At 40.2% G+C, this 13,477-nt stretch overlaps 1 protein-coding gene across 1 annotated transcript in view; it reads right to left on the reverse strand.

Moving 5' to 3' along the window:
- Positions 1-13,477, reverse strand: part of tmtc2b (transmembrane O-mannosyltransferase targeting cadherins 2b) — a 97,014-nt gene that overhangs the window by 20,969 nt on the left and 62,568 nt on the right. Inside the window, exons 3-7 of the mRNA XM_032580483.1 lie at positions 7,783-8,617; positions 5,287-5,401; positions 4,850-4,935; positions 1,754-1,938; positions 416-494 (exon numbers count right to left, since the gene is read on the reverse strand). Coding sequence (XP_032436374.1) covers positions 416-494; positions 1,754-1,938; positions 4,850-4,935; positions 5,287-5,401; positions 7,783-8,617 — 1,300 coding nt within the window. The remainder of the gene's footprint in view (positions 1-415; positions 495-1,753; positions 1,939-4,849; positions 4,936-5,286; positions 5,402-7,782; positions 8,618-13,477) is intronic.

Raw genomic sequence — 13,477 nt, forward strand, 5'->3', positions numbered from 1 at the left:
GATGAGATAACTTTTTGGTTTTTGAGAGGCGGTTATTGACCTGAACATTTCAACATTTCTGGGGTTTTTTCTTAGCTTCTGGTAAATACCATGTTAGTATAGCATTTAGCATTAGTTTCCGCTGAACTAATATTGTGCTTTAGCAATAGATCCAGATATACTGTGTCAGTATAGCACTTTAGCATTAGCTTCCAATAAATACTGTGCCATGGTTTTAGCATTATATTCTGCTAAATACCGGGTTTAGCTTGTCCACCATCGCACACAGGAAAGCAAAGTGTTTGAGGTGTTACCTTAATGCATGTTCACAGGTATCAACCCAAACATTGTGAATTACCATCATCTTTCTCAGACTGTTTAAAGGAACAGTAATATTGTTTTATTCTCATGATCCTGAAACAAAAGCAGCACTCACCCAGCATGTTGTAGAGGCTCTGCGGTGCAAATTGTCTTGGCATTTTCTGTATTGCTTCTTTAAACATGGAGATAGCCTCCTGTGAAAGAAACAAAGAAATGAGAAAAAGAAGGTGAGGATTGTTTGTGTAAGAAAAAGCAGATAGACCCTCCCAGATAAAAAAAAAACTGGCTTTGGGGAACTGCTCCGGCGCGGCCGGGTCCGGCCAATATGAATACCCAGCGTGGAATCGGGGGTCTCCGGTTGGGTGGTTCATACAGAGCTGAGCACAAAGCCTCTATCCTGCACGTCACGGCTGTTAGCACAACCAGAACAGTGCTGGTTAGATGTGGTGCATGTCAACCAATTGACCTCAGAGGACCTCGAGTTTAAATGGGGACTGTTTTAGGTTCAAGCATGCAAACAGTTTATAAAGTACTGAACCAGCAGAACTACAGCTGCAGCTTTGATCGAATCTACAGCATCACTGCTTATACTCAATATAAATGTGCAACATTGGAAAAACGGCCACTGGGTCTTTGGGGCATGAGATAGAGTGAATTTGTTCAGAACAGCCTGAGGATTATCTGTGCAAACACAACGTCCCTTATGAGCAATTTAAAAAATGTCCGTATAAAAGCAAGTGTTTTACTCAGCGTCCCCTGAAGGCTCCGTCAGCAGCATCCTGCGCTTCATCTCAGTTTACTGTGGTTTGAAATCGTCCTTTATGAAGGGAATGAAAAGCAATTCAACTCCCGCAGCAGCAGGACATTTATCAGGAAAAAGTATAAAAACTGAAACTGATCTACACTGCTGTATAAAGTATAACATCAATATGCAACTGGTAATAAAAAGAAGCTAAATGTAATTTACATAAAAAATTAGAAGAATTAATAAGAAATTGTTACAATTTATCTTACTTTAGAAATAGAAATTTCTCACCATAGAAAAAAACCGTAAATCCAGCTTATTAGGGCTGCAGATTCTGGTTCTGATTACAAATGTGAGCAAAACTTTGTCATTAGTAGCGTTTCCATTAAATCAGAAGCTCAAAAGCACATGTGAATACGCAATAAGTCATTATAAAGTATATTGTGATCTTCCAAATACTTCCTGTCGTCTTTGTGGTTTAATTATCTGATCCGTAAAAACTGCTTCCATTACAGTTTTGCAAAATAGATCAATTCTGATAAGGCCAAAAAACCCTGCTGACAAAACCTTTTATCAAATAACTAGAGTTTCTTTAAAATTATGTTTCCATGAAGCTAATTTACTTTCTAATAGTCAAATTGTGCGATTACATGCTCAGTGGAAACAAGTTATGCTGGCAGGTTTGCTGAAGGCGTTTGGGTGTGGTACCTCCTGCTGCCCCTGCTCATGCAGCAGCTTGCCCAGGTTGTACAGGCAGCTGGTGACTGAACTCTTGTGGGCGTGGGGGTCCTTCAGGTTCTCATCGGGGATGTCAGCGCAGGTCAGGAAGGTCCGCTTGGCCTCGTCCAGACGGCCCTGATTCATGAGGATGATGCCCGTGTTCAAGTAGGCGGCTGGAGAAAAAACCAACAAGCAGGAGGTGAAGGTCAGGCTAATCTCTGGCGTCAGGCGTTTATCATTCTAATGGACTTGGTCTCCATGCTTTTTACTGCATTACAACAGGACTGAACAGAAATGTGACTGTGACCAACTGAATGGTATTTACAGGATTGAATTAGACTGAACTGGATTATTGCATGTATCTGCCTGGGCATTTGTACATGACTTGTGTGGACTGGTGTCGCATAAACAGATCGATCCGACAGCACTCAGCTCAGTGATGGCTGTTTATTGATTTCCATAATCATATTACATCCCTCGCAGCTGTAGGTCCATTTCTTTGTGGTCGCCTGAAACATCCGTTTCTCTGTGCCAAACGAGTTTAATTCCTTTATCTTTCATGACAGCAGAAGCATGTTTACAACCATTAAAGCTGCCCTGACTCAGAAGGTTTGGATGCTTGATCAAGATGTTTGATGAAGACACTAAAATAAAGTCATGAAGGTTTTTTTCCATCTCTTTCCTGGTAATTTCTGCATTTCTGTTTGAAACAGACGATTTTCTGGGATCTAAAAACGTTTCGTTGTCTGATCTCCCTGAAGATGCCTCAGTTTAAGAGCTGAGGTTATCCTGATCTGTCTCTGCTGCTGCTAGGAAAAAACTGATCATTTTCCTCACTTTTTTCTCCTACTACTCTCCAACTTGTATTATTTGCCATTTCATTTGTTAACTTTATGTTTTCTCAGTTACAGAAGCGACACCTGACTCGGTGCTCCGCTGGCTTTCTTTAGACAGAAACGTTTTAAACTAATTTGAATAATTAACTCAACTTGTTTGAAAACAAATTTGTTGTGAATTGGCTCTATGGAAATAAACTGAATTGGTTTAATGTGTGCATGATCCTCAGCTAATCCAGTTTTCTGAACTATGATCATGTGAAACAGTCGACTGACTTGAATATTGATTCATTCATTTTTTTTAAATAACTCAGTACTTCATGGTGGTTCTGAGATTGTGGATATTAAAACACGATCTATTTAGTAAGACGATATTTCATGATGAATTATCCAATTGTTTGTATGTTTTTTGCACTTGATCATCTCTAGTTAAATCTGAGCTGCACATAATTACACCCAACAGATATTATTTGAAACCCAGTCTGAGATTTACAGAAGTTTTATTCTGTTGGGGAAAACACAAAAAAGGATCAATTTCTATTCTTCTTGTTGCAGCTGGATCAGATTAGAACTGATCAACGCTGGAATGTTTCAAACTCTTTATGGGTTTTGTTAAACTTGTGAAATCCTGTTTGTGAAAACAAAAGCATTGTTAGTGTGAGTTTTTCTCAAATCTGGCTGAAGTTTTTCCATCTTTTCTAGTTGTTTGCAGGCATTATGCCGAGTTATCTGGACTGACAAAGATGGGATCTTCTGATCAATACCTACTGGTGAGTAATTAGTCCCAGAGGACCTTCCTCTTTAAAGAAAGCCTGGTGGTTAGAATAAATAAACTGGACGCATCGGATCAATCTGCCAGGCTCTTCAAGGCAGTAACAGCATTATGAAGGTAAAGGAGACGAGTTGGGAATTAAACAGTTTCTGCTGTTTTTATCTCATCCTGCACATTTTTTATCTGTTCCACTTGATTCTGCAGTAAACACTTTCCTTTGTGAAGAAGAATTAATAAAACACAGAAAGACAAAACAGTCTTTCAGTAAAATTTAAGCACTTTTCCAGAATTTTCAAGGTAAGTTTTCATACTTTTCCAGCACCAAAACACAAATGAACACAGAATGGCAACAAAGTTTTAATTCACTATATGACGTAATAACTTTGTTTAATGTATAAAACATAAGCCAACCTTTACTTTATTTACACAGATCAATAAGTGACTGAGCCATTAGTAATAATAAATATTCTGAAAACAAAATAAAAAATGTTCTTACTAAGTTCTCTAGCATTTAGCAAATGGAAATAATTTTGGTATTTCTAACAAACATAAAACAAGAAAAGTTTAGTGTGATTTAACTTCTGACAGTGTGAAAAAATGTGTCTGTAAAATATCTGGTTCAACTGTAAATAAAATTTTTCAGATTTAAGCTTTTAATTAAAAAGATTAGACTTCATAACTAAACTGTGCAGTTTGAATGTTAAGTTCTTTCCAGGACTTTAAACAGAAATCAGACACTTTCTAAACCTTGAAAAATTCAAGTATTTTCAAGGCTTTCAAGCACCTGTGCAAACCCTGACAAAAGGAAGTCATTTTCAAACCCTCCTACAAGCAGCCAAACAAAACGTTTTTTTCTAATCAGAGAATAAGATGTGGGCTGAATAAAAAGCCAACAATGTGCCCTAGTTAGCTCACAATTAGGCAGTGAGTGATGGTGTAACCTTGGAAAGAACACTGTCGCATTAACATTCTGCGTTCAAAATGTCAGCAGCTCGGGGTAATTAACTGCTATCGGCTGCTGCAGATTGGATAATTGCTGAATTAGAATTTCCCAGTTTTATCGCAAGCTTGATTAGATGTTCAATTACTCGGGTGGAGGAAGGACGAGACGTTCAGGACTCTGTTTATCTGTCTCTGACCGAAGCCTGGAACTGGGAGGAAGAAATAACAGAGCAGAAGGTGAGAAAACTGAAAAAGATCAAGACTGAAGGAGGAATGAAAGCAGAGAGAGCGCCGCGACCCGAATTCATGGTGAATGACATCATGCATTCGCTTGATCTGTTGACATGCGCGGGCTCAGAGAGCTGGTCACACAGCTGTGCTCGAATGTTCAGCTCCGCCGTAGACCCGCTGCCCTTTGCCATCCATTACTTCCCTTTACATAACCACAGCCCTTGTTCACTGTTGCCTGGACACGGCACAGCCACAACCACCGGGGCTGGAGGCTGTCAATAAAAAGACAAGAGCTGTACTTACAAGCCAGCGTTGGCCGGCTCCCAATGGCCAGCTTATAGTAGTGGAGCGCCTGGGAGAACTTGTTGCTTTCCTGCAGCAGCAAACCTCTGGAGCAGACAAAGAAAAACCAGGACAACATGTGAGACGGTTTACAGCTCAACACAGGCAGTGTGCAGAGCTAAAGCTCCAAATCAAGACAAAAGCAGCTGATAAGAGTGGGAATCAAAGGAATCCTGGTGTTCTACATTTCCTCTTTGACTAAAACGGCATCATTAATACTCCTGTCAGCAACAACACGATGGGGAATATGAGACAAGAGGGCAGTTTCTCAGAGAGAACAGCTGGGATCAAAGCACTGCGTCTCTGGTTCTGCAGCCACTTTACAGAAACACTGACATCCACAAGAACCAGAGGAAAATAAACCCAAACGGCACACAAGTATGAAAATACATACTCACAGGTTATACAGCATGTCGGCCATGTTGCTGCGGTAATACAGAGCGTTTCTGTAGGCCTGCTCAGCCTCATCCATCTTCCCCTGGCTCTTCAAAACATTTCCCAGGTTGCCCCAAGCTGACAGGTTACAGAGGAAAAGGTTAGCTAAATGCTAAATGATGAAGACTTTGTTAAAAACAGGAAGGACCTTTTGTGATAATGTTAAGTTTGTTAAGCAGTTTTTAACGTCTAAAACGATGCAGTTCTGCTGCAGCTGGTGATCTCACACAACAAATGGCTCTGTAGGGGAGCGCCATGTAAGAAAAAACGGTTTTCCAGGGATTGAGCCTGAAAGAAAACCACCGCAGCGCCACTGAGGAGCCGAATGAACTGCAGTTAACAGCAAGGAACAGAGACTGACAGGTGATGTTCGCTTTTTCCACTGAATACAGTAGAAAAGTTTATAAAAGATCCTTGATTAGTGTAAAATAAATGTAGATTAAAACACAATAATCATGAATGTAGTATATGTACTTTATGTGAACTCTGATTTTATGTGGCAATAAGACCTAAGATCCACAAAGTTATTAATAATAGATCACATTATTTCACAGAACATCCCGCCTCTAATACCTGCTGTTGGTGTCGGGATTTTGTTTTGATGGGTTTTTATTTTTCTGATCAGTTTTAGAATCCAGGCATATTATTCTGATGATTCTTTGTTTATATTGAAGCTTCAGTGGAAACAAATGTCCCAGGGGAATGAAGAAAGAGATGAAAAATTAATTTAGAGAAAACTAAGTGTACTTAACGTTTCAAAGTTAGTGGAAAGGCTAAATGAAAAGTTAGCTCTGCTGTTGGTGCATTAGCAGAAGAGCTGAAACCGAAAGGGAAATAAAATCATAAAGCATGGTTGATTTGTTTATAGAATCATGACAAACAAGTTTTTACTACATTTATTAAACTCAGTATCATTGCATGTTATTTAACTATTGGAAAGAATTGGTTGGATGGAATATTTGGAAGGAGATCATATTTCAAGAGGTGAGCATGCAAATTCTGAAAGATATGAATATATTTGGTCTGCTGGATAAACTGCCACTGATCTTTATGCCAACATTTGATGCATAATTTAAAAGCTAACTCTCACAAAAACGACAAGATAATGGTAAACAGTCATTAAATGTGGGATAATCTGTCCTGGTCTTTAGAAACTAATCAGCGTTTTGACCATCAACAAGGAGAAGTTAAAACAATTTGAGCTACAAATCCAGACTGATCTGTTTTCTTAGCAGCCTGCATCACTTTTTCTATTTAAAAAAGATTGTGTGGATTTCAGCAATCCAAACAGTTTGTGTGTCTGATGTTGGGCTCCCTTCAAATCCCATATTAGCTTTGTTGAATGTAAGGCGGGACATTGCTGCTACCGTGTCGGCCTGCCAAAGCAAACAGCTGTCATGCCTCAGCTCCGCTGCAGAATCTGAAAGGGAAATTAGAAACTCAACGTGTCCTTCTGCTGCGCCGTGAGGCCCGCGCCTGCTGCACTGCTCAGCAACTCCGCAAACTTAGCTTTGGGTTTAAATCTGCGTCTGATTAGTTTGAAGCCTTTTGAATATTTTATGGGCGGCTGGTAGTGACAGTCGGGGACAGGCGAGGACGGCGTTCTGAGCAGGAAACGGCAGGAAAGTTGGAGAAAAAACATCATCAAGACTGACAACTCCGTTTTAACTCACTGCTGTACTGAAGGCAGGTGAATAATACCATATGCAGAATTTAACTTATCCTACTTTTACTCTGTGCACTAAGGTCTCCGTCTATCTGTGGTGATCCTGAGTGAAGGAGACATTTTGAAGCAGATTCACTTTAAATTATTTAGTATTGCAGAAAACCGATGGAGACAAGAACACATTGAAAGCTGAAAGACCTCCTCCAGTTATTCAGGCAATAAAATGTGATGTGTTGGACGCAGAGATGTCTGCTTAACTGTGGATGAGCTTAAGTTTAAACACCGACTTTAAACAATTAAAGGCAAGGATTAGGACTGTTTTAGTACTTGATCATTTTGATGATTAATCTGATTTTTAAAAATTGGCAGATTTTCAATTCAACCAAGATGCAAATAAATAACTAATTCAATTCCTTTAAAATAAGAAAATAAACATTTTATTGCATAGAATGGAATAACACATTCCTTGTTCATTTGTAGCAAAAGATGAATCTGCAACTAAAAAAATACTGTTTACTGATCTGTTGATTGTATTTTGGGTTAATGATTGGAAAGCAAAAGATGCTTAATATATTTTCCTTTACAGAATTTGAACAGGATGAAGCTAAAATCACAGATAAAGTTTTTTTCCATCTTAAATGTAAAAAGTATATATTTTTTGTACAGTTTTGGTTTAATTACTCTTTCAGCAGACGGCCAGTTTTAGAGTCTGTATAGGTTGACTGTTATTTCAATAATCGATTAATCACAATTATTACAAATAATCGTTTCAGCAGAGTCAGGACAGTCTTACCTTTAGCAGGATTGACATAGATCCCTGACTTGTAGAGCATCTCCTCGTTCTGCCAGTCCTGATTCCTCACCACAGTTTTCATCCCAAACAGAAGGAGCATGGCGCCGCTGCAGAGCAGCAACAGCCTCCTGCAGGACCTGCGTCGCACTCGCACACACAGCGACCGCAGCCCCACAGCAACAAGCAGGCAGAAGCCCATGCTGGGGATGTACAGCACTCTCTCTGCTATCACAAAGCCAACATAGAAAAACAGGTTTGTAGCAGGTAGAAAGGGGATGGCCAGAAGGCCCAGGGAGAAAGAAACCACATTCTCCGTGGTCGGCAGTGAAGTCCTGCTCTCTGAGAGGCTGCTGGTTCCGTTCTGGGTGAAAATATTATTGGTGTCTGTGTGAGAGTTGTTTGTGTGTTCGTGGTAACTGTGTCCATTACTGTTCCCATTCCTGCCGTTAATGTAATGGTGGCTTTTCCCATTGGTTTCCTTGGTCCTGGTTGCTGAGTGCATCCACAGGCCAAACCAACCCAGCAAAAGCAATCCGAGGTAAAAGAGAACCGTGTGGACGTTCCTCCAGTCAGCCAGGCTCCTGATCAGAGGCAAGGCGTCCATCGACCAATCAAAGCTCAGCGTGTCCGGGCAGAGGAGGAGCCAGAAGTTGACGGCAGGCAGGTGGAAAAAGGTCAAAGTTCTGGAGAGGAGCGAAGGCGAGTCAGCGGCTGGGTTGTCTGAGTTGGAGAAGTTGGGCGGCTTGTTGCCCATCCAGGAGAAGCGGCAGGCCAGTAAGACGACTCCCCACACGGCCAACAGAAACACGTTCAGCAGCAGCTGCTGGTTCTTCCTCTGCCAGACACAAAAACACAAAACTGGATCACACAAAGCAACAAACACCAGCCAATAGCATATCAGCTAGCATAGCATGGAGATAGCTGCATTTTCTTTCAGATATGTTTTAGGAATAATCTTTTCTGGTATAGAACAGTTAAATATTGGGACAGGAGAGAAAACGGCAAAATAAGAATGAAAGTTGGACTGAATTGTTGTATTAATTGTTGTATTGATTGCAGATTATTTATGACATGGTTGGTTAAGTTTGTGATTGTCAGTTATTTCTATTTGTTAAACACAAGAAAAATGAGAGACAAAATTTATTTCATTTTACTTTTGTCAAAATGAGAGGTTTGTGTGTGAGGCAGAACCTCCTCTGGTTGAACAGGACTCTGCAGTCCAAACCGTTCAGCTCCAGTCCCGGTCAGATCGTTCAGCTCAGCCGGCTTCTCTTTATTAAAACCAGAACATTTATGATGAATTAATTCACTGATTGTTTAAAATAAAAGGGAACAGCAGAACTTTTCTTTACACACATCATTTGTCATCTTAACTTCATGGCCTCCGCAGACAAAAGGAAACAAGCACAGCTGTATGAACTCCATTCATCATAACAGAGTTGATATTCCACACTTTCTCCAATGTGTGGAAATACTGATGAAATATGTAAAGTGTTTGGCTGTTCAATCACTTGTTGGGGGAGAGCTGAAAAATGACCCGACATATTTCAGCAAGAGATATGTCCGATGTTCGGACCAGGCGACCTTCCTAAAGTGTCCAGAATGCTAGGAAACGTGCAAAAGTTTCCAATCTCCTCTGTAGTTTTAACTTTCTGAAAATTACATTCAGATATTACATTTAGAGCTCAAGGGAAAAGAAGATACAGAATATAAAAAGATGAACTGGAGGTTAATGAATGCTGGAATAAAAATCTCCAGAGGGATCATAACATCACATTCTCTGATATTTAATCATTTAGAAGATTGTAACATTATAATATTCCAAAGTTTGGCCCAGAAGATGTGATGTTTTAACCATCACAGCTTCAGGGCTGTACTATTGATTGCTTTGTCATTTACAAACTGAGTCTGTAAAGAGGGGCATCATTAACCTTTGAATGCAGCTTCTGTCTGCTAATGATCGCTGACAGCGCCGGGATCTGATGCCTGGAAGGAAACGAGTCCAGAAACATCCGGAAAACGCCATGACAACAGCCTGAACCAACCGCCTGTTTATGCAACTTCTGAACCGGAAAGATAAATCTCTGGAGCTGGAGCCCAATGTATCTATGACAACTTATGGAAATATGACAAACATCACACAGAAAAAAGGTCAGGACTGAAAACGACCCTGAGTGATTCTGGGTTTCATGGAGACGGGCGAGGAAGCTGTTGCGTTGCTTAGCAACAGAAGGTCATAGTTTCAATCCAGATGAGCATTTCACATTGATTTCTTCTCAGAAAAAACTAAGAATTCAGTGGAAAATTTTAATAATCAATATGTTAACAAGTGAGTAAATAAATGAACTGCTTGTTCAAAGTCAGTAAAGAAAAATCTGGTTTTTGCTGAATTTCACACGGAAACTCCAGGATTGGTCAAATATTATTTGAATGTTACAAAATAAGAAACATTCAGACAATAAAACTGTCTTAGAAACAGGAAGAATGAAATGTTGATGCATAATTAAAATAAAACTGGAGAAACAGACAAATGTCCTGAAACATCAAGTTTCAGAATTAAAATGAAATCTAAACGGTTCGTTTGAAAACACGTTGAAAACCAGAGAGGCTGTGCAGCTTGGAGCCGATCGGCAGAACGCCGTGACCTGAAGCTGGTCAGAGTTCACCAAAGATGCTTATGGGACGGCGTTGGACGCCAGGACCTGCTGCGCCTCAGATTTACTGAGATTTTCACCTGGATCTCAGGACCTCTGGCAGCTCCAAACAGCAGCTTACAGGAAACCCCACTGTGGGGAATCCGGTCAGTCTGGAGAACGTTTCTCTAAAACCAAGCATGAATCACACAACACCCTGATCTCTGTTGAGTTTGTGACTCATTTCTGCAGGTCTGTTCAGCTGCCACTGTGATGAGAACCATGAGAGAAGCCATAACCAGCGTTTTTATTTGAATTAAGCGTGTTTGCCTGTTTGGGATCCACCGGTGATCCACTGGAATCACCCCAGAACATGCTCACTCCAACTTGGCTCAGCGATGAACAGATATGTCATCCCCACTCTTCCCAGACTCTGTGCACACTCAAACGCTGCCATCCTAACTGCATCCACATGTCATGTTTTGCTTAAAATTCTTCTTCTGCATTTCAACGTTTGGGTTTTCTTTGTGCAAAAGAACATTTCTGGGCTTCAGTGAAAACATAAAACAACCCTGTGATTGCACTTCAGTCCGTAGCTGTGACCTCAGTGCTGCTGCTCAAGGCTTAAATCACCAAACGCTCTGACTTCCTAAGAAAAATAAAAGGTGACAGCAAAAAATAGACTGCCTGCATTGTTCCAGGAGTGTAATGAGGCACAAACTACAGAGGCAACACAATCAAGACGTGTATTTTCTCATGAACAAATAATCTTGTGCATCTTCCAGTTAAATATCCATCAGTTGAACCACCAGCCTGGAGCTTCAGCCCCCATTATGCATGAAAACTCAAGACGTCCAGCTTTGTGTCTTTTGTCAATAATCCAGTTTAGCCTGAAATAAGTGGTTTAGCGAAACCCCAGGGAGGTTTGAGAACACACTTTTTTCATCTCTTCTATGCTTCCAGCACATTCAGTTCTAAACTGATACAATTTAAGCTTTATTTGGCATGCGGACGAAAAATCCTTGGAGAAATGCAAAACAGGCTAATTAAGGGAAACCCTGCTTTGAGCGCGTTCCCGCCTCTTTTAGCTGCGGCTGTGTTTTTTCCAACAGCACCTTGTTTGTTCTGAGCAAAGGTTGCAGCAAAGTGGAAATGTAATTAGTTTAGAAAACATTTTAGAGAACATGCACAGTTTTTTTTAAAGATAATTGGCCACTGTGCTGTGCACCACACATGTAGCAGGTTTTCAAGAGTCTCCTAAGAGCAATCCATCACACAACACATCTAACAAGCCCATCAAAGTGCAAAGCCATGTCTGGCTCACACTCCAGTGAGCACCTGAGCAGGAATCCTGAGAAAGAAATGGCACGTCTGACCCTTCCCCTCCTCTTCATCATTACTGAAATCAATTGTCTACAGAGGCTCTTTCATCAAGATCCTGCCTTCCACTGATAGACTTGTAATGGAAGTGAAAATGAGCTCAGGGAACCAATCAAACAGCATTACCGCCTTCAAAGCCTTCAGAGAAGGGACACATAAACACAAAGGAAGCTCAGGTTTAGTAAGCATGCCACATTCCCTCCACCTCTGCATAAATCTTTCTGAGGAGGTGATGGATGGATATGAAGTCTGCTTTTGTCCTTCCTCCCTAACCGCTGGAACAGCTAATCTAGCCCAAACTGAAACTTCTCCATCAATCTCTCCTCCTTATCAGACACAGCTGGTGTGATCCTCCAACACAGAAAAGTACCTTTGGCTGGAAAAGCTGATTCTCAGCAAGCTGAACAAGATAAGAGTCTAATTATTAATTTCCCAACATGTGTTTAGGATTACCAGCAGCTGGCACATAAAAAAATCGCTCATTAATAAGATTTTACAGTTTGTTCTGGATAGCATTTCTGACAAAGGTCATTAATATTCCAGATATGCCTGTACGCACATCAGGAAATTATCATCACCTGCAAAATAGCGTGTTGGTCCAATTTTTGATGCCATAACATCTCTGAGTTGTGGAAGCAGGAACTTCCCGCAGGACCTGAGGAGTTTTATCAGCTGCACACCACAGACTCTGGAACTATCTGGACAGTACTGGGGACGGCTAACTAAAAGGTTAGCAGCTCTAACCCTAAAGCACTAATCATAAACATTAGTTCTGCTGACGGTAAAGCGCTATACGAACATAGTATTTAGCTAATGCTAAAGCGCTATACCAACCTTGTTTTGACCTAATAGTAAAACACTGTACTAACTTGGCATTTAGCTCATGCTAAAATGCTAACTTTGGTAATAATGATACCTACCACGTGTCGGAAAGCACACAGTATATCAGTAGATTTTAAACTGTTTACTGTTGACCTACAGCAAGGCATTCTGGGTACAGAATGTCACACAGGAATATTCTGGAAGGAAATGACACTTTATTCATAGCAACATCTGCAACAAAAACCTAATTTCCATATTTAATTGTCTTCAATTATATAGAATCTCCATATAGAGTCCTACAAATCAAATTTAAATGCTTATGCCTATCAAATTATATCTGTCTTTGAAAGACTATAATCCTTGAGCACCAATTTAGTTCTGACATTATAATTTACATGTTTTATAGCGCCCATATATATTGTATTTATGCGTATATCTTATTCTCTACCAGCAGAGTTTTATTTTGATCTGGCATGTTTCTTGTTCTAAATTAAGTTATGGGAGAAAAAAAGAGAGAACGTGAAGAGAGGAAACGGAACCGCTGCTTAAAGGCTCTTCAAAAATAAGAGCATGAATATAAACGCTTTACTGCTAGAAGAATTCTTTCCAATCGACATCAAAACTTCAATAAAGATGTTGAACTTTATTGAACTGAAACTGAAAACAGCAGAGAAATTTAGCAATTTCTAATTGATTTAGAAAAATGCATTAGGGGGAAGCCAAGTGTGTTAAAAGTTAGCAAAAGCACTAGATGGAAAGCTAGCTCCACTTTTAGCAGATTAGTGGAGATGTGCCCACCTCCGTTTACCAGAATATTTCTCATCTGCTTCACATCTATTTTCCTCTGCCTGCTCCCTTCT

Source organism: Xiphophorus hellerii, chromosome 2 (genome assembly GCF_003331165.1).
Source record: "Xiphophorus hellerii strain 12219 chromosome 2, Xiphophorus_hellerii-4.1, whole genome shotgun sequence".
Classification (NCBI taxonomy): domain Eukaryota; kingdom Metazoa; phylum Chordata; class Actinopteri; order Cyprinodontiformes; family Poeciliidae; genus Xiphophorus; species Xiphophorus hellerii.